General features: G+C 42.9%; 1 protein-coding gene across 1 annotated transcript in view; it reads right to left on the reverse strand.

The window, feature by feature from the left end:
• Window positions 1-6,806: 6,806 nt before the first annotated feature.
• Window positions 6,807-25,248, reverse strand: part of CMKLR2 (chemerin chemokine-like receptor 2) — a 52,725-nt gene continuing 34,283 nt past the window's right edge. The window contains exon 2 of the mRNA XM_065880893.1: window positions 6,807-8,355. Within this exon, the coding sequence (XP_065736965.1) occupies window positions 7,260-8,327 (1,068 nt within the window). The 5' untranslated portion in view covers window positions 8,328-8,355 and the 3' untranslated portion in view covers window positions 6,807-7,259. The remainder of the gene's footprint in view (window positions 8,356-25,248) is intronic.

The raw sequence follows: 25,248 nt of genomic DNA on the forward strand, positions 1-25,248 counted from the left end.
AGAGGGCAGCACTTCATTTTCTGGAGAACAGGAGAGCCCGGGGATTCTGGAAATGCTGTGGAAAAGTAGAGGTGTAGTAGTGAATAGCCAAAACTAATTCACAGTCAGTGACATGAGTAACAGCTTGATTGAGTACCAAATAGTTTGGCCAAAACATTAAGTATTAAAAATTATTAGTGATTTAAGAGTCCGCCTGCCGATGCAGGGGACACGGGTTCGTGCCCCGGTCCAGGAAGATCCCACATGCTGCAGAGTGGCTGGGCCCGTGAGCCATGGCTGATGAGCCAGTGCTCCGCAACGGGAGAGGCCACAACAGTGAGAGGCCTGTGTACCGCAAAAAACAAAACAAAACAAATTATTGATTAAAAAAATGATTAAAAATGTGGTTAAAAAATTTAAATAGTCAACAAACCACAGCTGTCTTGTGAATCTTAAAATAATGAATGATGAAGCATGTGACTTTTAAGATCTTGACTCCACGGCCTTGAATAAAAAATGTGTTTAATGGTATCTTTTAATGTCATTTTAAAAGGTAGATAATACATTAACATCATTAAAAATTCTAGAGGTTTTACAGTTACGTCTCCCCTGTCCCCCAGGTCTCCCATTCACTTCTATAAAAACAACCAATGTCACCAGTTTTTTAGGTCTTTCCAGAGCTAGTCTAAGCATATATGTAGGCTAATTGTAGCATATGACACAAACTTCTGCATCTTAAGTTTTGTCCCTAGAAATAGACTTGGATATCTTGTATCGGTACGTAAAAGATTTCCTCATATTTTAACAGTTACAGAGTCCATTGTCTCATATCTTACTGAACCAGTCTAGTTATTGGATCCTTAGTTTGCTTTCATTGTTTTGCTCTTATGAGCAGTGCTTACATATTCATGTGAGCCAGAATACTGAATGAACTGATTTTGAACCAGTGGGTTCAGAAGGCACAGGTATACATGAAGAGATTTTTTTTTTTTCTGTTTCTGGCTTTAGAATAAGAACCCACGTTTTTTTGCATGCTCCATAAGTGATTACATGACCCTGAAACCTTGTTTCTTTTTCACATTCAGCCACAGCTAGTACAAGGACTGGGCACAATGTGGGAATTCAAAACTGATTCATTTAATGTCACTATGTTAGATGCTATAAAAATACAAAAGGATTAAGAAAATAACCATAAGGGAGGTGGTTCAAACATACTTAAAACTGTTAAGAATAAAAGTAATTTTGTGATTAAACAAGTACAGTCATTCCTCAGTATCCGAGGGGGGATTGGTTCCAGGAACCACCCCCCAACCCTCAGATACCAAAATCCTCAGATGCTCAGGTTCCTTATATAAAATGGTGTAGTATTTGCATATAACCTTAACCTGCTAACATCCTCCTCATTAAATCATCTCTAGACTACTCATAATATCTACTACAATGTAAATGCTATGTATATAGTTGACAGCAGGCGACAAGTTCAAGTTTTGTTGTTTTGCAACTTCCTGGACTTTTTTCAGATATTTTTGATTCGTGATTGGTTGAATCTGTGGGTGTAGAACCTGCAGATAAGGAGGGCTGACAATAATTCAAAAGTCCAGAGGGTCAGGGAAGGCTAGAATTAAAAGTTGTTTTTAGAGGAGTTAGGACTTGAGCTGGAGAGACCTTAGTCAGTAATCCGTTTTAAAAAAAAAAAAAAAAATCCAGGATGGTGTGAAAGGCAGAATGATAAAGGCAAGAATGAGAACAGAGGTTTGGGAGGCAATTAGACCAGTTTGGCTGGATTTTGCAGTGTCAGTTTGGGATTAGATAGGGCCAGGTTTTAGAGGCATCTGAATTATAGGCTGGCTCATTCTGTGAGGGCAATGGGAAGCCTGGTTTCCAAGCCAGAGAATGACAAAAGCAGAGCAGAGGTGGAGGTGGGAATGGGTGGGAGGGGTGGAGGGTGGTGAAATAGATGAGAGGAATTAAGAGGGACAGACTTCCAGCTATAAAATAAGTCACGGGGATATGATGTACAGCATAGGGAATATAGTCAGTAAAATTGTAGTAACTTTGTATGGTGACAAGTGATTACCAGACTTACTGTAGTGATCAATTTTAATGTTTATAGATGTCAAACCACGATGTTGTACGCCTGAAACTAATATAATATTGAATGTCAACTATTTCAGTAAAAAAAAAAAGAAAAAGGCAGAGCTCCAATCTGGAGATGATGTGGATAGAATCAGGGAAATAAGAGGACTGTTTTACTAAACAGAAAGGGCTAAATTATGGCATATGTGAAACATTTTATAAATTTAATATATTTACTTTAGAAAGAAATGGAGACTACAGCAGCATTGAAAAATGCTTGATTTTTCATTGACTGTAACTATGAAAAGATAAACTTATGGACAAAGACACAGATACCAAAAGAGTTGCATTAGTGTTTTGGGATGTATGTGTAATTTTTTTCCGAACAAATACATTTGGCAATGGCAGTTATGTGTCCTTAGAACAAAAAAGGAAAAAAAATGCATGCCTCACATACATTGTCTAATATGAACCCCATTATAAGCCTGTGAGATAAAGGCAAACACTGTTATCAGCACTTACAGGTGAGGAGACAACTCTGAAAGATGATTCCCCAGTTATCCACCTAGTAAGTGAGAGAGGAGGAACTCAAAACCAGGTCTTCATGGGCCAGATAATGTATTGGCAATAATGGGGAAAGTTCTTCATCCCTGCTTTTAGAAATTTGATTCTGTTTCACGTAACCCTTTCTTCATACCCTCAATTAGGAAAAGTAAGAACATTAAAATCACATAAGTGTAAAGCTAAAATGAAAATTGAGACAGTTAAACAGATATTCTCTCAATACATGCCCTGTATAGATGATATTAGTTGCATTTAGAAAATGTCCCAAATGGAAGTCTGTCATTTGGAATGTTATTGGCCTGAATAGCTTTTAGTAAAGTAAAAATCAAAGGAAACTGTCCGTAGACTTCTAAGTATGCATCACCTAAAGAACTACTGCTCAGGAGGCCACAACAGTGAGAGGCCCGCGTAACGCGGGAAAAATAACAAAACAAACACTACTGCTCATATGTGAGAATATTATAGAACTAGGAGTTACTATTCAAGCCTGATTCCAACCTGGGAATCTTCTATCCTCACTTTGTCCCTATAAAATGGGACTAGTCTCTCTTTTCTGAACATAGCCTGTTTTCCAGCCTCTGAACGTTTGCTCTTGCTATGCCACCTACCCGAAATAGACTTTTTTCACCTGCACTTGTTAAAATTATAGTCATTCTTCAAGATGCACTTAAATTACCTCTTTCAAGAAGTCTTTCAGTCTACTTTTTCCTGCCCCTTGCAGCCTCTCAGCCCATATCCTTTTATAGTATTTATAAACTGTATAAATTTAAAAAAATTTAGAAAACATTTAATTAATTTATTTGGCCACACCTCGCGGCTTGTGGGATCTTAGTTCCCTGACCAGGCATTGAACCCAGGCCCTAGGCAGTGAGAGCACGGAGGCTTAACCACTGGACCACCAGGGAATTCCCAATAAACTTTATGAATTTTTTAATAAAATGTATAAATTTTGAAGTTCTTTGTGTAAGTTCCCTTATTCTTCCTATGAGATTTTTACATTCATTCAAGAGGAAGAAGGGATCTAACATTTACTAGGTAATTACTATGTCAGAAGGTGCCAAGAGTTTCACTGAATAAGTATAATACCAGGTAATATTATATTAATAATAGGTATTTATAGGGCTAAGTACCACTTTTAGTGCTTTACCTGTGTCAATTCATTTAATTTTCATAATAACCCTATGTGGCAGTTACTACTATTGTGATCCCATTTTGCAGATGGGGGAAACTGAGGTCTAGAAATTTGGATTAATTTAGCCAAGGTCATAGAGCTAGGATATATTGGAGCCATAATGCAAAGCCAGATATCCTGCCTCTGGAGTCCCTGAAACTTGCCCACTGTTTCGAAGAGCTTCCTTCCATCGAGAGGGAGCCAGGTCTGTCTTGTTGGGTTTATGCCCCAGTCCCTGGGAGCCCTGAGATTCTTTATTCTCCTGCCAACTAGGCATTGAGCTTCCTTGCTTCCTCCTCAAATTGCCCCAGTGCCCTCCTCTCCTCCAGCCCCTCTGTCCTTTCAGTCACTCATCCTGCCCATTAGGGGTCATTAGACCCCTGGAGAGCCCCACTATCCAGATTCCAGCTGCCAGGGGAGGAAGCTGGCTGGGGAGTCTCCAATGCTGGGTCCAAGCTTGGGTCCTGTGCTACACTTTAGATCTTCCCTCAAGCTGAGAATAAAAAATTAACTCCTGTTTCTGCTGGAAAGTTCCTGCCCTGGTTGCTACTTTCTACTAGTAGATTCCTGTAAGTCACAGCCCCACTCTCAGCTATTTAAAAAGCCACTAAAACTGGAGTTCTTAGCCTAGGGTACAAGGATCCCCTGAAATTTTATTTAAAAGCATTTTTCTGGGGAAAGGACCCGTAACTTTCAATCGATTTTCAAATGAATTCAGAGTATTTATTAATTCTCACTTTTCAAGTTATTTATTATTTATTTATTGGCCATGCTGCGAGCTTTGCTGGATCTTAGTTCCCCGACCAGGGATCGAACCCAGGCCCCTGGCACGGAAAGCTCGGAGTCCTAGCCACTGGACCACCAGGGAATTCCCTCAAGTTTTCTTTTTCTATTCTAGAGCCAATGATACTTTTCAGGATCTCAAATATTTTCATAGGCCTCTGGAAAGCTCACAGGCCCTAGATACTGTGCCTGTAGCCCGTAGCGAGGGAAAAACGAACAGCTCTGCCGGGGTTCCTAACTCACAAAGCTTAGGAAGCACCACCCTGAAATGTAACTTCCTGACCACCACCAGCTCTGTAATGTACTCTTGCCCCTGGTTGCTTCATCCCCTTCCTTCCTGCTCCTCAGCCTTCCTCTTTTCTCCCCCAGCCTTCAGAGTCAGTGTCTCCCTTTGCCCAAACTAGGGATGAACCTACAGAATTCTCTTTTCTTTCTTGGATCCTCCAGCTTTTCTCCTGCTCCTGAGAGCCTGTCCATTGAGGGTCGAGGGGGACACCAGAGTGGAATATCGCAAGCCCTGGTGGTGCAGGGGCGGGGTTCAAGGGTGCACAAAGGGCTGGAAACTCACAATGAGCCTTTCTCTCCTTGTCTTCCCTTAACCCATACTGAGTATGGCAGAAGCCAGGAATCTTGGGAACGACAGAAATTTGGGATAGGCTGAGCTATGCCACACATTTTTTTTCTTGGAATGATTTCCAAACCAGATCTGATTGTTGCATGGGGCTGACAGTAAAGAACAGAGCCAATAAATGATCTGATCTTAGCATTTTTAAAAACTATGAGATGAAATAAAAAAAGGATACCGATGCAAGGAATAACATAGCTCCCCTCACGACTTTCAAAATAAAACCGAGAAATTATAGAAAATTAAATGTTTTTAAAATTGCAGTAAATAGCAGAGTTTGTATTCATAAAAGACAGGGTACAAACAGAGACGTGAAAAAGGAGCAGGATCTTTAGGAAACCCCAACTGCAAGGACATAGATTTCCAGTGTTTCTTGACCTGCACACTGGAGGCCATCTCTTTCCTCCGAACAGTCTACATTTGTCTTCGCTCTCTCACGGCACTTACTACTGTCTACCTTGTTTTAGGATTGTTTTTATGCAAGTTTAATCTCACCCCCTATAAGTACCTTATGCATCTTGGCATCCCTCACAGTATCTGTCTACCATGGTTCTGTATAACTCTTATTCATCTATTTGCTAAAGGCATAAATGAATAGAAGTCAAAATACTATTAGTCTTAAGTGCAACAGATTTGCACCACGAAGAGGTCACTGACTTAAAGGTATGCTTTATTGGTCTTATAGGAATAGAAGGTAGAAATATATCAATACGTCATACATGCTTTATTTTCCTGAAATCATTCTGATATTGAGCTGGCCTATCTACTATCTGGATGTCAGTGTTTCATGTTTATAGCAATCTTATACTTATTTGCATATATACATACTCAGAATTTTCCAAAAACATTAATTTTTTTGGGGGGGGGCAGTACACGGGCCTCTCACTGTTGTGGCCTCTCCTGTTGCAGAGCACAGGCTCTGGACGCGCAGGCTCAGCGGCCATGGCTCATGGGCCCAGCCGCTCCACGGCATGTGGGATCCTCCCAGACCAGGGCACGAACCCGTGTCCCCTGCAACGGCAGGCAGACGCTCAACCACTGCGCCACCAGGGAAGCCCAACATTAATGTTTATAATGATATCATGGGGGATTAAAGATGGGCATATATCCCCATTGAGAGGTAGGGTGTATGTCCCCTCCCTTTGAATCTGAGCTGGCCAGTGACTGCTTTGGTCAATAGAGTACAGTGGAAGTGATACTGTGCCAGTGTCTGGCATAGCCTTTAAGAGGAGTAGAAATTTCCACCCTGGTCTCTAGAGCCCTACACTGCCATATAAGTCTGGCTAACCCTGAGGTGCCATGCTGGAATACCCGTGTGAAGAAAGGAGAGGAGAAGAAGGGAGGAGGGAAGGGGAGGAGAGAGAGGGGAAGGAGAAGGAAGGGAAGGGGATGGAGGGAAGGGAGGAGAGCCGCTCAGCCAGTCCCCAGCTGTTCTAAGCCTCAGCCAGCTGGGTCATCCTGGTCCAGCTGAGGCTCCGGATATCGCGAAGCAGAGAGGCAAACCTCCCTTCTGTGCCTTGTTTAAATTGCTGACCCTCAGAATTGTGAGATATAATAATAATAATCAATTGCTATTTTAAGCGACTAGATTTTGGGCCAGTTTTAACCTACTCTAACCAACTATTACTTTAATTCATAAATGCAAATACAGATTACATGAAATAAAGAAATTAAGTACATATGCTGTATTTTAAGACTGGGTCTAATAGGTTACTTGTGCAAAATTAAAGTGAGCTTAAGTACACATATTTTTATATTTTTGAAATTAGTCATATATTTAATATTAAGATTTAGAACTTTTAAAAAGTCATTAAAATTGAAAAAATAGTGTTAATTAATCCACTACAGTATAATTAGCAAGAATAACACAGATAATTTAAGTTGCTGGAAAAAAATGAAGATCCTTCTTATGTTTTATATCAATAGAAAAATATGAGGCCAATAAAATGACGAAAAACAATAAAAAGATACAGTCAGCTCTATGTCTTGGACCCAAACAATCCGAAAGCATCTGTCAGGGGACCCACACAAAAGCCATATGATCTGTGCAAGAGTAAGAATTCACTGGGCTGTTTCCGGGAGACACAGATTCTTGGTTTCAGAGCTCCTGAGCTGTTCGCTTACTGTGCCAGAACAGCTCACTTCCCACAGCGTATATTTTAGTATCTCAGCAACTGAGGCCCGAAAGCGTGCTTGGAACTTCTTACTAATTAAGACATAAAGAATGGGGTTCAAGCAACTATTGAGGAATGCCAAGCCAGTGGAGAGGGGGATTCCGGCCTGCAGCACCTGGTAGAAATAGCTATTGTGGTGAATCGTGAGCTCCCAAATGCTAAACAGGTGATAAGGAGTCCAGCAAATCAAAAAGGCAATGACCACAGCCAGGATGGTCCAGAAGTGCTTACTGGAGATCAGGATGCTTCGCTTCTTCACCTTGAAGATGAGGCACAAGTAGCAAATGCTCATTGTTAGAAGAGGGAAGAGGTACCCAACAATGACTTTCACCCAGGTCAGAATATGATGCCTCATCCACATGAGGTCAGGATCATGCTCGTGGAAGTTGTTATAGCAAAGAGTGTGGTTATTGAACTCCAGAGTGTCCCGGAAAAACAGGGCGGGACCACCCATTAGTGAAGCCAAAAGCCAAACAACTATAATAACAATCAGAGAGTTCCTTAGGGTCCGGTACCGATGAGATAAGACAGGGTGGATCAAGTAGATATAGCGGTCCAGGCTTATCACCGTCAGGAAGAAAACACTGGCAAACATGTTCAACTGGGCAATGAAGGAATTGGCCTTGCACAACCAGATGCCAAAGGGCCAGTGGAAATTCATGGCCACATAGGAGATGTACAGGGGCAAGAAGAGAAGAAAAATGAAATCTGCGATGGCTAGATTGAGGAACCAGAGAGTGGTGACTGTCTTCTTCCACTTGAATCCCGTAAACCAAATGACAAGGGCATTTCCTGGAATGCCCAGAACAAATGCCAAACAGAATAATACGAGGGAGACCCAGTGAATGACTCCTAGGTGTGCTCTCTCCTCCAAATCAGTCTCTGGGGAGTAATATTCCAGGGCATAGGAGTAGTTCTCAAAGTCTTCAAATAATGTTTCCTCTAGATCTTCCATGACCTTGCTAAATGCAGAATGAAGAAATCTATGGAAGCAAATTTAAAAAGAAAGAAAACAATTTTTAAAAGAACAAATGCTTAGTGAATGATACAGAACATAAGGATAAAAATATTTTACCTTAACAGACACTAATAACAATTTAGGACCAAAAGGGGGATGTAACCACAGAAGTAGAGGTTTTTTAAATGAGAGGAAGCTATGAAAAAAATACTTATTTGAAATATTTGGCAAAATGTTTCCTAGAAAAAAATGTACTCTTCCAAAATGGACACAAGCAGAAACAAAACCTGAATAGACTTACAACCATTAAAGAAATATCATATGTTAAAAAAATGTTTTTCATCTTATGAACTAGTATGTTAAAAAAATGTTTTTCATCTTATGAACTATTTCATCTTATGAAATAGTATATTTCTTGGTAGGACTTGTGATTAACACTCCAGGTGTCCAAGTCTCAGTGGACCTAAGTTTTGCTATAATTATTCTCAGAGCTGTGAGAGTTTATTTTTGTAAAGTATTCAGTAAGTGCTAAATTAAAATGATTGACTCTATAGGTACAATTCCTATGTTCATAATGCTTGTAGGGCTGACTAGAGAGAATCTAACATTCAACAAATATTTACTAAGTTCTTACCAGGCATTATTATTTTATGAAAGACGCAGAAGAAAACAGATGAATACTTATGTGGTGATGACTTCAAAATCCTTATTTGTACCCTGACTTCTTAAGATCTAGACAGAGTTCCAATTGCTTCTTTGGCTCATCCACCTGGATGTCACGGGCAAGCACTGGAGATTTTGACCCACTGTTTTGCACCCATGGATGTTTTGATTCTAGGTTTATAAATTCAAATATGTTCATCAGAATTATATCAATATGGAAGGCTTTTCAACTACAAGATATATTTTGGAATGAACTTGACTATGACCACTTAATTTCTATATTAATTTCTTATAGAGTGCAGTTAAACTTTATTTAAATTTTTTATTTTCCTGAAATTTCTTTGTTTTGAATGAAATCAAAGTAATTCTTTTCTACATTACAACAAAGATTTGATTTATTAATCAGTTGTATTTTGTTTATTTTTATTTTTTTATTTTTTGTGGTACGCGGGCCTCTCACTGTTGTGGCCTCTCCCCTTGCGGAGCACAGGCTCCGGACGCGCAGGCTCAGCGGCCATGGCTCACGGGCCCAGCCGCTCCGCGGTATGTGGGATCTTCCCGGACCGGGGCATGAACCCGTGTCCCCTGCATCAGCAGGCGGACTCTCAACCACTGCGCCACCAGGGAAGCCCTTCATTTTTTTAACATCTTTATTGGAGTATAATTGCTTTACAATGGTGTGTTAGTTTCTTCTGTATAACAAAGTGAATCAGCTATACATATACATATATCCCCATATCTTCTCCCTCTTGCGTCTCCCTCCCACACTCCCTATCTCACCCCTATTTTGTTTATTTTTATCCATACCAAATGTTATCTATTATAATTTCATGCAAAGTAAGTTTTCTTTTGTGGCCTTTTTGTTTTTTCCCCTGCTATCCAGTCCAGTTTCCTGCGTTAAGAAGACTTGAATGCCAATTTTTCAACCAAAAATGTTTACTGGGTGTAAATATAGCTTCATCAATTTATTTTGTGTTATTTCTATCTGTAGTATTCAAAATCAAGTAGAAAAAAGACTAATAGTTATATTCATTTCATGGAGCTCTAATCATTAATGGGGCAAATATGTAAGATTTGAGATTATAGTAGGGTTAGAACAAAGAGGTCAAAACATCTTATGTTGCTCACAGCCAGCTCAGACTCAATTTGACTAACACTAAATTCATCATCCTACCTAAAATCATTTGAGGAATCTAGCAGAGCATAGTAAAAAACAAAAGCACTTCATTAGCATTCTCCCAACCCCAGACCCAGCTAACTTCTCTTTATTTTTCAACATTCAGCTCAAATGCCACCTTTTCTTGGAAACATTTTCTGACATTACCTTCCCCCATATAATTATAATACATAATAACAACTATTATTACACACAATAGTCAATGCTATTGGGAATTTACTAGATGCCAGGCATGTGTGATCTAATTTGACCCGTGAAAGAATCATAAAGTGGATAAGTACTATTGTTATTTCCATCTCCAAGAAAAAATACTGACGCTTCAAGAAGCTTAGTGACTTTCCCAGTTTCACGCAACCTATAATTGGAGAGTCAAGACTAAATTCAAATCTGTTGAACCCAGATCCTGGGCTCTTAACCACTACGACATTCCCCTCTTCTGCCATACTTCTCTTATTGTACTTAATACACTATACTGTCATTGATTTCTCTTTGATTCCTGCCCTACCAAACTGTGAACTCCTTGAGAATGACTGTCATCTCTGTAACCCACAGTGCCTAGTACAGGTCTTAACATCTCACAGGTGCTCAACATGTGCTCAGTAAATAATTGGCTCTGCTAGAAAGCCTGTTCAGAACCAAATGTAATTTTAAAGCCTCAGGTGAGAGTTCGTGAGTTCACCCCTAAGTCACTCTCATTGCCAGAATCTCTCTGGCCTTGACCCACAGTTCTATCCTCAAGATCTAGACTTGTTCCTTGTCTTTGAGTCCTTTCCTTCATGTGTCCAAGACTGGCTTCTTTCCCGCTACCCTTTTCTTTCAGGTCTGGGACCTTACTCTGCCCTCTTCACTCCTTCTGGTAGCTGAAGCCCCTCCATGTCAAATCCTTGCCAGCCTAATCTCCAACTCCCTGTCTTGGTTTTCTGCCTGTATACTAAGGCACTCTTACCTTCCTGGTGCCTATGACCTATTCTTTTAGACTATGAGCAATTCTGAGGTCAAATGGCCCTAAATCACCTTACAAAACCCTAAGCAGTGAGTAGATGGAACTTGATTTCCCAAATACAGAAAAGCCAGTGGAGGACTTCTAATTACACAAAACCACTATCCTCAGCAAGTCAGGAGCTTACAAAGTCATTGCTGACTGTGCTGAGCCAGAATGGTCGCAGGGCCTGCTGAAGGATTCCAACCACCCCTCATCCCGTTTCTCTTGGGGCAGGGGGAGGTACCTTGAGGATGACTGATTTTTCTGAACAGAATCCCTTCAAACAGAAACCCTTGTTCCAGAGAAATTCCTAATCTTCCAGAAAGCAGATGAGTAGGTTAGATGCAATGAACAGTTCAGGCTTGGAGAAAGATCTTCAAGAGGAGCTGAATACTGTGTGGAGAAAAGGGAACCCTCCTGCACTGTTGGTGGGAATGTAAATTGATGCAGCCACTATGGAGAACAGTAAGGAGGTTCCTTAAAAAACTAAAAATAGAACTACCATATGACCCAGCAATCCCACTACTGGGCATATACCCAGAGAAAACCACAGTTCAAAAAGACACACACACCCCAGTGTTCACTGCAGCACTATTTACAATAGCCAGGTCATGGAAGCAACCTAAATGCCCATCGACCGAAGAACGGATAAAGAAGATGTGGTACATATATACAATGGAATATTACTCAGCCATAAAAAGGAACAAAGTTGGGTCATTTGTAGAGACATGGATGGACTTAGAGACTGTCATACAGAGTGAAGTAAGTCAGAAAGAGAAAAACAAATATCATGTATTAATACATATATGTGGAATCTAGAAAAATGGTACAGATGAACTGGTTTGCAGGGCAGAAATAGAGACACAGAAGTAGAGAACAAACATATGGACACCAAGGGGGAAAGCAGCGGGTGGTGGGGGTGGGGGTGGGATGAATTGGGAGATTGGGATTGACATTTATACACTGATGTGTATAAAATGGATAACTAATAAGAACCTGCTGTATAAAAAAAATAAAATAAAATTCAAAAAAAAATTGCAATAAATGCAGCTTTTTACAGCATTATACAAAATAAAAAAAAAGAGGAGCTGAATACTGCCTAGCTGAATCCTTCACAACAAATATAAGCTAGGAATTCCCCTCGGACTTGAGTAGATGTTTTTGTGTGCTGGTGATGGTGAGAGGGAGGGGTGGGATGAAGAAAAGTGAGAAGTAAGACAGAATTCAGCAACTATCCTACCAAGCCCTTGGCTAGAGGCAGTTAACCCTTGAGGGCATATTCTTGCTTAATTATTGTACCTTGTTTGTATATTGCTTTGTAGTTTATAGGCACCTCCAGATAGAATTTCCAAACCTTACTTAGACCTACCCAAATATCTAGAGACTAACTAACTGTATTAGTTTCCCAGGGCTACTGTAACAAAGTACTCTAAAGTGGATAGCTTAAAATAACAAAGTTATTGTTTCAAGGTCTGGAGAAAACTGAAATCAAGGTGTAGGCAGGGTTGTTTCCTTCTGAGGGCTATCAGTGAGAATTTGTTCCACGCTTCTTGTCTAGATTCCAGTGGTTTGTTGGCAAACTTTGGCAGTTCTTGGCTCGTACATGCAACAAGATGTTTTGACCTCTTCGTTCTATGCCAGAGTCTCGGGCTTTCCCCTACCCTCTTTCTCTTCTTCTCATTGGCTGAATGAGGATGCAGTGATGAGCCATCATGCACCAGGCGGATAAGGAAAACATGATTGTTCACAAGATAGAAGCTTGAGTCCCTGGATGACCTCATGGAGCAGAGCTGCCCTACTTCTCTGAACCACGTCCTTCTGGATTACTAAGTGAGAAAATATTTCCCCCACTATTCTTTTAAAGCAGCTGAACCTGTATCCTAACTAATATACCTTCTCTAGGCTTTGACTTTAAGCACTGTGGTGGAGACTTGTCAGTGCTCACCTCCTATGAAAGATGTTATAAGAAACCCTTGAGGTAGGAACTATTCCTAACAATCGTCATGGCTTCCGGAAGAAAGAGAGGGGAGCTTCCCTTAGGGAGAGGAGAAAGAGGGAAAACCTGGCTTTGTAAGGAGGATCTCTTTTACCCCAGCAATGGTCAGGGAGCCATTTAACGAACATGCTTTTTAGCCATCAAAAGAGAATGTGCGAGAGTTTTTGCAGTTGATTCAATTGATTACGGTGGGCTGGTAAGACTCCTGCTTTGTAAGGAAATGAGGGGCAGATCTAGAGTTGTAATAGACCTATGTTATTTGGGCAGAGTTAAACAACCTCTGCCCTTTATTTCATAATTTAAACGTCCCAAGGGCAGGGAACTTTAATGGATGCAACATTCCAAGTTGGGGAGACAATGGGATTTGGGTAAACCAAAGAGCAGTGGACTTGCTTTCAGTGGAGAGCGGCTACTCAGTTCCAGCCAACTGCTTCCACGTGGGAAATGAGGGCTTAGTGTTGCCAGAGTTTTTGACAAATGGCTGAATATCTATATTTTTAATGTGAAAAGTTTCCAACTCCTAAACTACTGTTTTAAAACGAAATAGTTGTGGGCTGTATTCAGCCCAGCTATAAATTTGTGACCTCTGGGGAAGGCAAACTCTTTGAAGGCTGAGCTTTTCAAAAGCATAGGAGGAGGCTATACATTAAATAAGACAGGAACAAAAGGACAAACGTATGATTGTTTTTGTATGCATAACTATTCAGGTTCATAGAGACAAAAAGTAGAATGGTTGTTGCTAGGGACTAGGGGAAGACTGGAAATGGGGACTTATTGTTTAATGGGTACAGAGTTTCAGTTGGAGAAGGTGAAAAAGTTCTGGAGATGGACAATGGTGATGTTTGTACAATGATGTGAACGTATTTAATGCTACAGAAGCGTACACTTACAATGGTTAAAATGGTAAATTTTATGTTACATGTATTTTCCCACAATAAAAAAGGAAAAGAAAAAAAGAAATTCAGAGAAGACTTTCTGGAAGAAGTGATCTCTGTCTTGTCTTATAATTAAAGAATTGAATAAACAACACACACATATATAGTTTTTATCTTCTGCGTATAAACATAGTAAAGGTTCATTGTAGAAAAGTTAGAAAAGTATAAAGTACAAAAGGAGAAAATAAAAATTGACTTCCATAATCTCAAAAAAACAAACAAACAAACAAATAAATAAATATAAAATGGAAATAGAAACTCTGAGTTGGCCTCTGAGAATGACGTGCCTCTTTGTCCCAGCAAGGCAACCATAAGATTTTATGCTACTCGGGGCCTCTCCATAGATCCTCATTTTAACCTTCTCCAATTTGATATAAGAGATTGACTATAAGAGTTGAGACAACTCTTTTTTTCTCCAGGAAAAAAGATGCTACGTACAAGTTCCTAACCTTACTGGCTTTCTGTTAGAGTTACTATGGAGGACCATGACAAGAAAGGCAAAGAAATGGATCATAACCTAGAACCAGAGCTATTCCTTGGAGCAGTAACAAAGCTGGTTCTCAAGAGGAATGGTGAGTAAACTCCCTGCTAAATGACCCTCACCCTGTCTTCTGCCACCTCTCATTAGATCCCTATGTCCCTGCCTCATCATTGCTCTAAGTCCCACAACTTGGGCCTTTCAACTCCTACCTGTAAGCTCTGCTCTGCCCCAAACTTGAACTCAAATATGCTCCTTGTTCAAAGTGTAACTTGGCAGTCATGCTGATCCATGGTTCTCTTTCTACTTCATTCTCTGATTTGGGTAACTGGGTTATTGCCTTGTCGCTCGTCCTTGCTCCCAGGTTCCAGTTTTGGATTGCCATACCTTAGGTCCTCTGGAGAACACTGACCTCTGTTACCACATTTCCGTGACACTGCTCCTTTGCTCTCTGGGAGGATCCATGCTTCTCTCCTACATTGGTTAGACTACTGACTTACCACCCCAGGAGGCATTGCTCTGACACTAATTCTCATCCCTTATTACCACCATCTGTACCAGCGGTACTCAACCAGGGACAATTGTGCCTCCCAGGGAATATTTGACAATGTCTAGAGACATTGTTGATTGTCACAACAGGGGATGGAGGATGAGGGGGGAAATGCTACTGGTATCTAGTGAGTAGAGGCCAAGGATGCTGCTAAGCACCCTGTAATAGACAGCTCCCCACAACAAAGAATTATCTTGCCCCAAAAGTCAAGGATGCCAAAGTTAAGAAACCCTGATCTACACACACTGAGCTCAGTCTGAACTCCTTTCTTCTATCTCTTGCTGCTGAATCTGCTCTTTTCCCGTGGGCACCTTCATCTTGGGAGTCCTGGCTTGGCCTGGTCTGCTCTATCCCGCTACCAACCAACTGTGTTTTATAGAGGTTGCAAACTGTTAGTCTGTGTGTTGGTCTCTGTGTCTGTGGTTGAAAAACTGTTAAAGATGTTTGGTGTAGATGCTAATATTAAACATTAATAGAGGGCTTCCCTGGTGGAGCAGTGGTTGAGAGTCCGCCTGCCGATGCAGGGGACATGGGTTTGTGCCCCGGTCCGGGAAGATCCCACATGCCGCGGAGCGGCTAGGCCCGTGAGGCATGGCCGCTGAGCCTGCGCGTCCGGAGCCTGTGCTCCGCAATGGGAGAGGCCACAACAGTGAGAGGCCCTGTGGGGCCTTTAGGGACTTTCCACCCCCTCACTTGTTCCCGTAAACCAATTCTTCTCCCTATCGTGCGCCACTCCTTCTCCCTATCGAAACCAATTCTTCTCCCTATCGTGCGCCACTCCTTCTCCCTATCGAAACCAATTCTTGGAGTTTTTCAGTTGACGGGGACTTGCCAGACAGCGGGTAATTTTCCAGTTGCCCGTAACAGGTATACGCCCTAACCGCCACAATGAACAGACAACTATAACGGCCAGAAGGTGGGACAAAAGTTCCTAAGCCAATGAATTCAAAAGTCACCACATTTACCCAATCATTGTGAGAATATACCCGCCCTATGAGTAAATAAACCTATAAAAAGTATGTGATTCCGCTTTTAGGGGTTCCCCATCGGCCTCCTGCGTGAGGTTCAGGGAACCCCGGTGCATCGGCTCCTAATAAACCTCTTGCATGTTGCAGCAGCTCTCGACTCTTGGCGGTTCTTGGGCGAGTTGGAATCCCTCGTAGACCGTTTGGGTCTAACATTTGGGGGCTCGTCCGGGATCCCCTCTCGCCCCCGGGTCACAAGAACATCGGGAGTCGGAGGTATCAGGTAGGCTCGAGCCCAATTGTCTGTTTGTTTGTCGTTTGTTTGTTGCTAGCCGCCATTAGGAAAAAGCCGTGCGAACCGGCTTGCTGTGGAATCTGTATTGGACTCCTGGCTAGGCAGACGTGCCGAAAGCTGGTGTCCACGGGCCCCGGGGGACGCCCTGGTGGTCCATCTGGAAGGAGAAACAAATTTTGTCTCCCCTTCATCTGGTTCTGGCAGGTTATATAAGCTGCCATCTGAATTTGAGTTGGTTTCGGGTTTAAGTTCGCGGCGGCTGGTTCTGGCAGGTTATATAAGCTGCCATCTGAATTTGAGTTGGTTTCGGGTTTAAGTTCGCGGCGGCTGGTTCTGGCAGGTTATATAAGCTGCCATCTGAATTTGAGTTGGTTTCGGGTTTAAGTTCGCGGCGGCAATATCAATGTGTGTCTTTTGAAATTTTATTGTTTTTCTGTACTATTATCTTTCTTTTGACGGACGACAATGGGACGAATTATGACGACTCCTCTTTCTCTTACCCTAAGCCACTGGACTGAAGTTAGGGCTAGGGCCCACAACCTTTCGGTAGAAGTAAGGAAAGGAAAATGGCAAACGCTGTGTACCTCTGAGTGGCCTACATTTCAGACAGGGTGGCCACCCGAAGGATCTTTTTTGTTAGATAAGGTTGGGCTAGTCAAGTCTAGGGTCTTTAACACAGGACCCCACGGACACCCAGACCAGATACCATATATCTTGGTCTGGGAAGATCTAGTTCTCTCCCCGCCTCCGTGGGTCCGGCCCTTTGTTTCCTCAACAGACACGTCTGCATGCGCTCCAGCACAATCGGAGATATTGGCCCTGAAGAAAACCCCAGACACGGAAAAGTCATCTGCTGCCCCGGACCCGCCAAAGGCGATATATCCTGACCTGCAGTCTGATTTGCTTCTTCTAGATTCCCCACCTCCTTATCCTCCGGCCCTAAATCCCATGTCGCCCCTAGGACCCCCAGCTTCACAACCCTCCGCACCAGTAGGGCCACCTGTTATGGCGGAAAGGGGGGGTCCCTCGGCGGGCACCAGAAGCCGGAGGGCTGTTTCCCCGGATTCTACTGCTTTACCCCTTAGAGAATATGGCCCCCCTGATAACCACGGGAATAGGCCCCTTCAATACTGGCCCTTTTCCTCTGCAGATCTTTATAATTGGAAGATGCATAACCCTACTTTCTCTGAAAACCCACAGGCTCTTACTGCTTTAATAGAGTCTCTTGTCTTCTCCCACCAACCCACCTGGGATGATTGTCAACAGCTCCTCCAGACTCTCCTCACAACTGAGGAGAGGCAACGGGTTCTCCTGGAGGCTAAAAAGAATGTGTTAGCCGCCAATGGACAACCTACCCAGTTGCCTAACGAGATTGATGCCGGGTTTCCACTCGTCAGGCCGAATTGGGACTTTAATACCCCGGAAGGTAAGGAGCACCTGAAAATGTATCGCCAGGCTCTGGTGGCGGGTCTCCATGGAGCGGCCAGGCGCCCCACGAATTTGGCTAAGGTAAGAGAGGTAACTCAGGGGCCCCAGGAATCGCCAACCGTGTTCCTAGAACGCTTAATGGAGGCTTTTAGACGATTCACTCCTTATGATCCAACCTCTGAGGAACATAAGGCCACCATAGCAATGGCTTTTATTGACCAGGCGGCCCCTGATATTAGAAAGAAGTTACAAAGGCTGGATGGCCTACAAGGTTTCTCCCTTCAGGACTTAGTAAAAGAGGCAGATAAGGTATATTATAAGAGGGAGACAGAAGAAGAAAGAGAAGAAAGAAAGCAGAAGGAACAAGAGGCTTGTGAGGTAAGATGAGATAAGAGGCAAGAAAGACATTTGAGTAAGATACTGGCCACTGTAGTCAGAGGAGGAAACAGTAGAGACAGAAATAGACAGAAAGGGCGAACAACGGATAGAAGGCGGCCATTAGACAAGGACCAATGTGCCTACTGTAAAGAAAAAGGTCATTGGGCAAGAGAATGCCCTAAAAAAAGGAACGGGGGAAGGATCACTAAGCCTTTTCATCTGTACGTGGCCGAGAATAAAGGTATTGCAAAGGGAGTACTAACTCAGAAACTGGGCCCCTGGAATCGCCCGGTTGCGTACCTATCAAAGAAATTGGATCCTGTGGCAGCAGGATGGCCCGCCTGTTTAAAAATAATCGCCGCGGTGGCCGCTTTGGTCAAAGATGCTGACAAACTGACTTTGGGGCAGAACCTAACGATAACAGCCCCCCATGCATTAGAAAGTGTAATTCGCCAGCCACCCGACAGATGGCTAACAAATGCCAGGATGACTCATTACCAAGCCCTGCTGTTAAACTCAGATCGTATTAAGTTTACCTCAGCCACAGGACTCAACCCGGCCACCTTGCTACCCGACCCTGACCTGGAAAGCACTACCGTCATCCATGATTGTCAGGAAGTACTGGCTGCAGCACACCGTAGCAGACCAGACTTGATGGATCAGCCCCTCCCCAACGCCGACGTTACCTGGTTTACTGACAGAAGCAGTTTCCTAGAGGAAGGTAAGCGTCGGGCGGGAGCAGCCGTGGTAGACGGGAAAGAGGTCATCTGGGCAGCCACATTACCGCAAGGGACATCGGCCCAACGGGCTGAACTAATCGCCATGACTAGAGCATTGGAACTAGCAGAAAACAAAAAGGTAAACATCTATACGGACAGTAGATACGCATTTGCTACCGCCCAGGTCCATGGGGCCATTTACCAACAAAGAGGGTTGCTCACCTCGGCGGGCAAAGAAATTAAAAACAAAGAAGAAATAGTGGCACTGCTAGCTGCCCTCATGCTCCCCACTAAAGTCAGCATCATTCATTGCCCCGGACACCAGAAGGACAATACCCCGGTGACAAGAGGCAACAACATGGCAGATAGGGTGGCACGAGAAGTGGCTCTATGGGAAATCATACTAGAACTATCAGATGAGAGTCCTGGGAAACCAAATGATAGGGGAACAAGTACCCCAGCCATAACTAAAGGAACATTATCTCCTCAACAAGCAAAATCCATGCTACAACAGATTCACAGATGGACACACTTGGGAACCAAAAAGATGATGTCCCTACTACACAAGACAGGTTATGATACCCCTGGACTAACTAAATTAGCTGAGCAGATTGCACGAGAGTGCATTCCATGCCAACAGGTAAACTCCCATAAAGGAAAACTTGAGGTCGGAAAAAGGCTCAGAGGAGACCGCCCAGGAGCCTATTGGGAGGTCGACTTCACTGAAATACGCCCTGGAAGGTACGGTAACAGGTATCTTCTAGTTTTTATAGATACCTTCTCAGGATGGGTAGAAGCTTTCCCGACGAAGGAGACAGCTACTGTGGTGGCCAAAAAGATCTTAAAAGAAATTTTCCCCCGGTTCGGGGCACCAAAGGTAATAGGATCAGATAATGGTCCCGCCTTCGTCGCCCAGGTAAGTCAGGGTGTGGCCAAATACCTGGGGACTGATTGGAAATTACATTGTGCCTATAGACCCCAGAGTTCAGGACAGGTAGAGAAAATGAATAGAACTCTAAAAGAGACCCTAACTAAATTGTCCATAGAGACTGGCGGTACAGATTGGACGGTGCTCCTTCCCTTAGCCCTGTTCCGGGCTAGAAATACCCCCTCCCGCTATTATCTTACTCCATTTGAAATACTATACGGGGCTCCACCTCCTCTTTTTACGCTAAGGAAAATATTAAGTCCTGACTGTCAGAATAACACTGACTTATATGCTAGGCTGTTGGGACTCCAGTTGGTCCAAAAGGAGGTGTGGTCCCAGCTGGCAGAGGCTTACCGACCAGGAACACCAGCAGAGGCTCATCCCTTCCAAGTCGGAGATTCCGTGTACGTCCGTCGGCACCGAACCCAGACTCTAGAGCCTCGGTGGAAAGGACCATACATCATCCTGCTCACCACCCCCACGGCTATAAAGGTAGACGGCATCGCTGCGTGGATCCACGCTTCACACGTGAAGGCCGCACCAGCATCTGCAACATCGGAATGGCGAGCCCAAAAGACCAGCAACCCGCTCAAGCTCAAGCTTCTGCGATCATCAGATTTATAACTTTAACTTTGTTACCCCTACTGACTGTGAGTAATTTTAGTCCTCACCTGCCCCAGCGTTTAACCTGGCAGGTAATTTCCCAGACTGGAGATGTAATATGGTCTGTTAGCAATATCGCTCCCCCATGGACCTGGTGGCCAAACCTTTTTCCTGATGTTTGTAAACTGGCCATAGGGGCTCCCGGTTGGGATTTAGAAGACTATTATGATCAACATAATGTTCCAAAAATTTTATCAACTAGAGCTGATTCCTCCGGAAAGGGTTGCAAAAACGGGATTCGGAGGACTGGGCTCAGAGCTCCTGCTTTCTACATATGCCCCGGGTTCCATCGCCACAGGTCCCTTAATTATAAATATGGAGGAACTGAAAACTTTTATTGCAAAAGCTGGGGATATGAAACCACAGGAGACACCTATTGGAAGCCCACCTCTGGCTGGGACTTTATTAAGGTGACAGCCAATTATACACACCCAACCAACCCCTTAACTTATAGGCCTGAATGTACTAAATGGTGCCATCCCCTTAAGATTTCTTTTAGTGAACCAGGAAAAAAAGATAAAAAACTGGATAAATGGCCATTCATGGGGAATCAGGTTTTATAAAGAAGGATATGATGATGGATTACTAATGACCATCAAACTAAAAATTGAAACCCCTACTCCAGTTCCTATAGGCCCCAACCCTGAGATAGGGCACTCTTTGCTACCTTTGGCCCCTCCCACAGCGTTACCAGAGATAAGAAACCAAACTTTTGAGCCAAAAGGAATGACAATCAAGCCCAAGACCCCCCGGGACCGAATGCTGTCATTGGTCCAGGCGGCTTTTGAGGTTTTAAATGCCACAAACCCGGAGGCTACCAAATCATGTTGGCTTTGCTACGCTGCTCCTCCCCCTTATTATGATGCTATAGGATATAATTCTAATTATAATAATGTTAACACTCCAGATCAATGTCGATGGAAACAAGAAGGAAATAGTAAATTGACCCTGGCCTCAGTATTAGGAAACGGTACATGTGTAGGAACGCCCCCCTCATCCCACCGACATCTTTGTGCCAATTTAAGCCTCCCACAGGGCTCAGGGTATCTCCTCCCTCCTCCGGATGGATGGTGGGCATGTAACACAGGATTGACCCCCTGCATTTCTTTAGAGGTCCTTAAAGCTTCAACCGATTTTTGTGTGTTAGTTCAGCTGGTCCCCAGACTCATTTATCATTCAGATTCATCCTTTCTAGATAAATATGAGGGCAGAGGAAGGTTTAAGAGGGAACCCATAACACTCACCCTGGCTGTACTCCTAGGACTAGAAATGGCAGCCGGGGTAGGAACGGGTACAACAGCCCTCATCCAACAACCCCACTATTATGATGCCTTAAGGCAAGCTGTAGATGTTGACCTCCGGGCGTTAGAAAGTTCCATAACTCAGTTAAAAGAATCCCTCACCTCGCTTTCAGAGGTGGTAATGCAAAACAGGAGGGGATTAGATCTGCTGTTCCTTAAGGAGGGCGGACTATGTGCTGCACTAAAAGAAGAATGCTGTTTTTATATTGATCATTCTGGGGCTATTACCAAAACTATGGACAAACTTAGGGAGCGCCTGGACAAAAGACAACAGGAAAGGGAAAATCAAAAAGGATGGTTTCAATCATGGTTTGATAAATCTCCCTGGCTTACTACTTTAGTTTCCACCTTGTTAGGGCCCCTCATTATTTTATTGTTGCTCTTAACTTTTGGACCATACATTCTGAATCGCCTGATAGCCTTTATTAGAGAACGCATTAGTACGGTACAAGTTTTAATGCTAAGGCAACAATACCAAAACTCGCAAAAAGAAACTGAAATTCCATGATTGAAATTAGTTACAAAAAAAAAAGGGGGGGAATGTGGGGCCTTTAGGGACTTTCCACCCCCTCACTTGTTCCCGTAAACCAATTCTTCTCCCTATCGTGCGCCACTCCTTCTCCCTATCGAAACCAATTCTTCTCCCTATCGTGCGCCACTCCTTCTCCCTATCGAAACCAATTCTTGGAGTTTTTCAGTTGACGGGGACTTGCCAGACAGCGGGTAATTTTCCAGTTGCCCGTAACAGGTATACGCCCTAACCGCCACAATGAACAGACAACTATAACGGCCAGAAGGTGGGACAAAAGTTCCTAAGCCAATGAATTCAAAAGTCACCACATTTACCCAATCATTGTGAGAATATACCCGCCCTATGAGTAAATAAACCTATAAAAAGTATGTGATTCCGCTTTTAGGGGTTCCCCATCGGCCTCCTGCGTGAGGTTCAGGGAACCCCGGTGCATCGGCTCCTAATAAACCTCTTGCATGTTGCAGCGGCTCTCGACTCTTGGCGGTTCTTGGGCGAGTTGGAATCCCTCGTAGACCGTTTGGGTCTAACAGCCCACGTACCACAAAAACAAAACAAACAAAAACAAAACATTAATAGACTTCACAAAGATATTAGCTTCTTTTGATAATTTGTATCATCTGGTAATAATGGGCCTGTATTTTCTGTAGCAGCATTTGCATTCCTCTCCAGACAAGGTATGTACTCTGACTTGCCATGGTCACCACCACTTCCAAATCACTCATTTATGACACTTTCCAGGATGCTGTCAGTACTTGAATTTGAAGTCTTTGCTAACACTATGCCTTGTACATAGTAAGAAATAAAATTACTGGGCTTCCCTGGTGGCGCAGTGGTTAAGAATCCACCTGCCAATGCAGGGGATGCAGGTTCAAGCCCTGGTCCGGGAAGATCCCACATGCTGCAGAGCAACTAAGCCCGTGCGCCACAACTACTGAGCCTGTGCTCTAGAGCCCACAAGCCACAACTACCGAAGCCCGCATGCCTAGAGCCTGTGCTCCACAACAAGAGAAGCCACTGCAATGAGAGGCCTGCGCACTGCAAAGAAGAGTAGCCCCCACTCGTCCCAACTAGAGAAAGCCCGCGCGCAGCAACGAAGACCCAACACAGCCAAAAGTAAATAAATTTAAAGAAAAAAAGGAATAAAATTATTGAAAAAAATAAAACTATACACATATGAGGGTGCAAATGAAGTGTGTGATAATGCAATCTCAAGGTAATATCTGCAATCTCAAAGTAAAAATGTGGTCTGCAAAGAAAGGTTGCTGCCTTGGGTATTTCTGCCAATTTAAATTTAAGGACGTACATTTAAGAACATGTATTTTTTTTTTTTAAGAACATGTACTTTTAAACTTTTAAAAACTGATGTTCTGCTGTATCATCCATCATGACGTGTTATACTGATCTGTTTATTCTTAATGAGATAAGAGAGAAAGAGCAAAAAGAGGTGCAGAAAGAAAATATGGGGAAATTTGCCCTCAGTTTCACCATGTGGCTATATATATACATACACAGGTACATACATATGCATATATGTGTAAATATATATATGTATATATATATACACACACTACTTTTTTTTCATATTTTATTTTGTATTTTTATTTATTTATTTATTTATTGCGGTACGCGGGCCTCTCACTGTTGTGGCCTCTTCCGTTGCGGAGCACAGGCTCTGGACGCACAGGCTCAGCGGCCATGGCTCACGGTCCCAGCCGCTCCGCAGCATGTGGGATCTTCCTGGACCGGGGCACGAACCCGTGTCCCCTGCATCGGCAGGCAGACTCTCAACCACTGCGCCAACAGGGAAGCCCCTTATTTGTTTTTTTATACAGCAGGTTCTTATTAGTTGTCCACTTTATACATATTAGTGTATATATGTCAATCCCAATTTCCCAGAGATGCAGAGGTGAAACTAGAGGGACATCTGGGCAATAGAAAAAAGCCTTGCTAGGCAGTAACCAGAAATGAAGATGGGTAGCAGGCAGACTTAGGTCTTTAAATCCAGGTTTAAAGGAAACTGTCATTTATTAAATAGGAAGAGTCAAACTGTCTTGGCTGGCAGTGACTTTCCATTGAGATGTCATATATTTTTCTCAGGTTAGAAGAGCACAATAACAATGCCAGGATGAGGCTTCAGACTTGACTGAAAAGAGGAAATAGCTACTGTATTTGTCTTAAACCATATGTGTTGCTGAAAGGCAAATAAATAATTCTGACTGAAATAAAGACTAATAAAGATCTATATAACCTTAAATCTTTTGAGTAGCCACTGAAGTGAGTGCCAAGCTGCATTGTGGACATGAATATAAACAGGTCCACCCAAGTCCATTAGAAATGTGTGAAAAATGCTTGGTGTGGAGCAAAGTTCAGAGAAGCATCCCTCAAGTTTGTGGTTTGGTTTCCAAAGAATGTGAAGAGGCATATTTACTACAGGGATTCAGCTGCTGTGAGGAACCAAGTTATCACATTCCTGGGTTACATTTACTTCGATACTCAAGTGACAAATATCTAGTTCTGGAGCACAGAACTGTTTATTGAATTAAACAAACTGGTTTCTTATCTATGCAGATTTAATAGATGGTAAAGCTGAAACTCTTTTCTGAGTAAACAGATTTCACTACAAAGAGTTCGGGCAGAAAGAATAGTGATAAATAGTCTATAAAATCCAGATGATTTGGGGAAAGGACGTCTGGTAGAAATGTGTATCATTAAACTTTTAAGTGTGGTTTTAAATGAGGCTTGGCTGTAGAGGGAAACATTTTGTTTATCCACCTTGACAAAACACAAAGATTCTTTGTGGCAGAACATTTGGTGAATGCAGAGGGGTTCAATTTAGTTCCATATCGTTGAGTTGGATGGGTTTTCATGGACCATTGCAGAAATGTATACCTAACAGAACCTTAAGAAAATTTAGGCTCTTATCTGCTT

Source organism: Phocoena phocoena, chromosome 7 (genome assembly GCF_963924675.1).
Source record: "Phocoena phocoena chromosome 7, mPhoPho1.1, whole genome shotgun sequence".
NCBI classification, from domain to species: domain Eukaryota; kingdom Metazoa; phylum Chordata; class Mammalia; order Artiodactyla; family Phocoenidae; genus Phocoena; species Phocoena phocoena.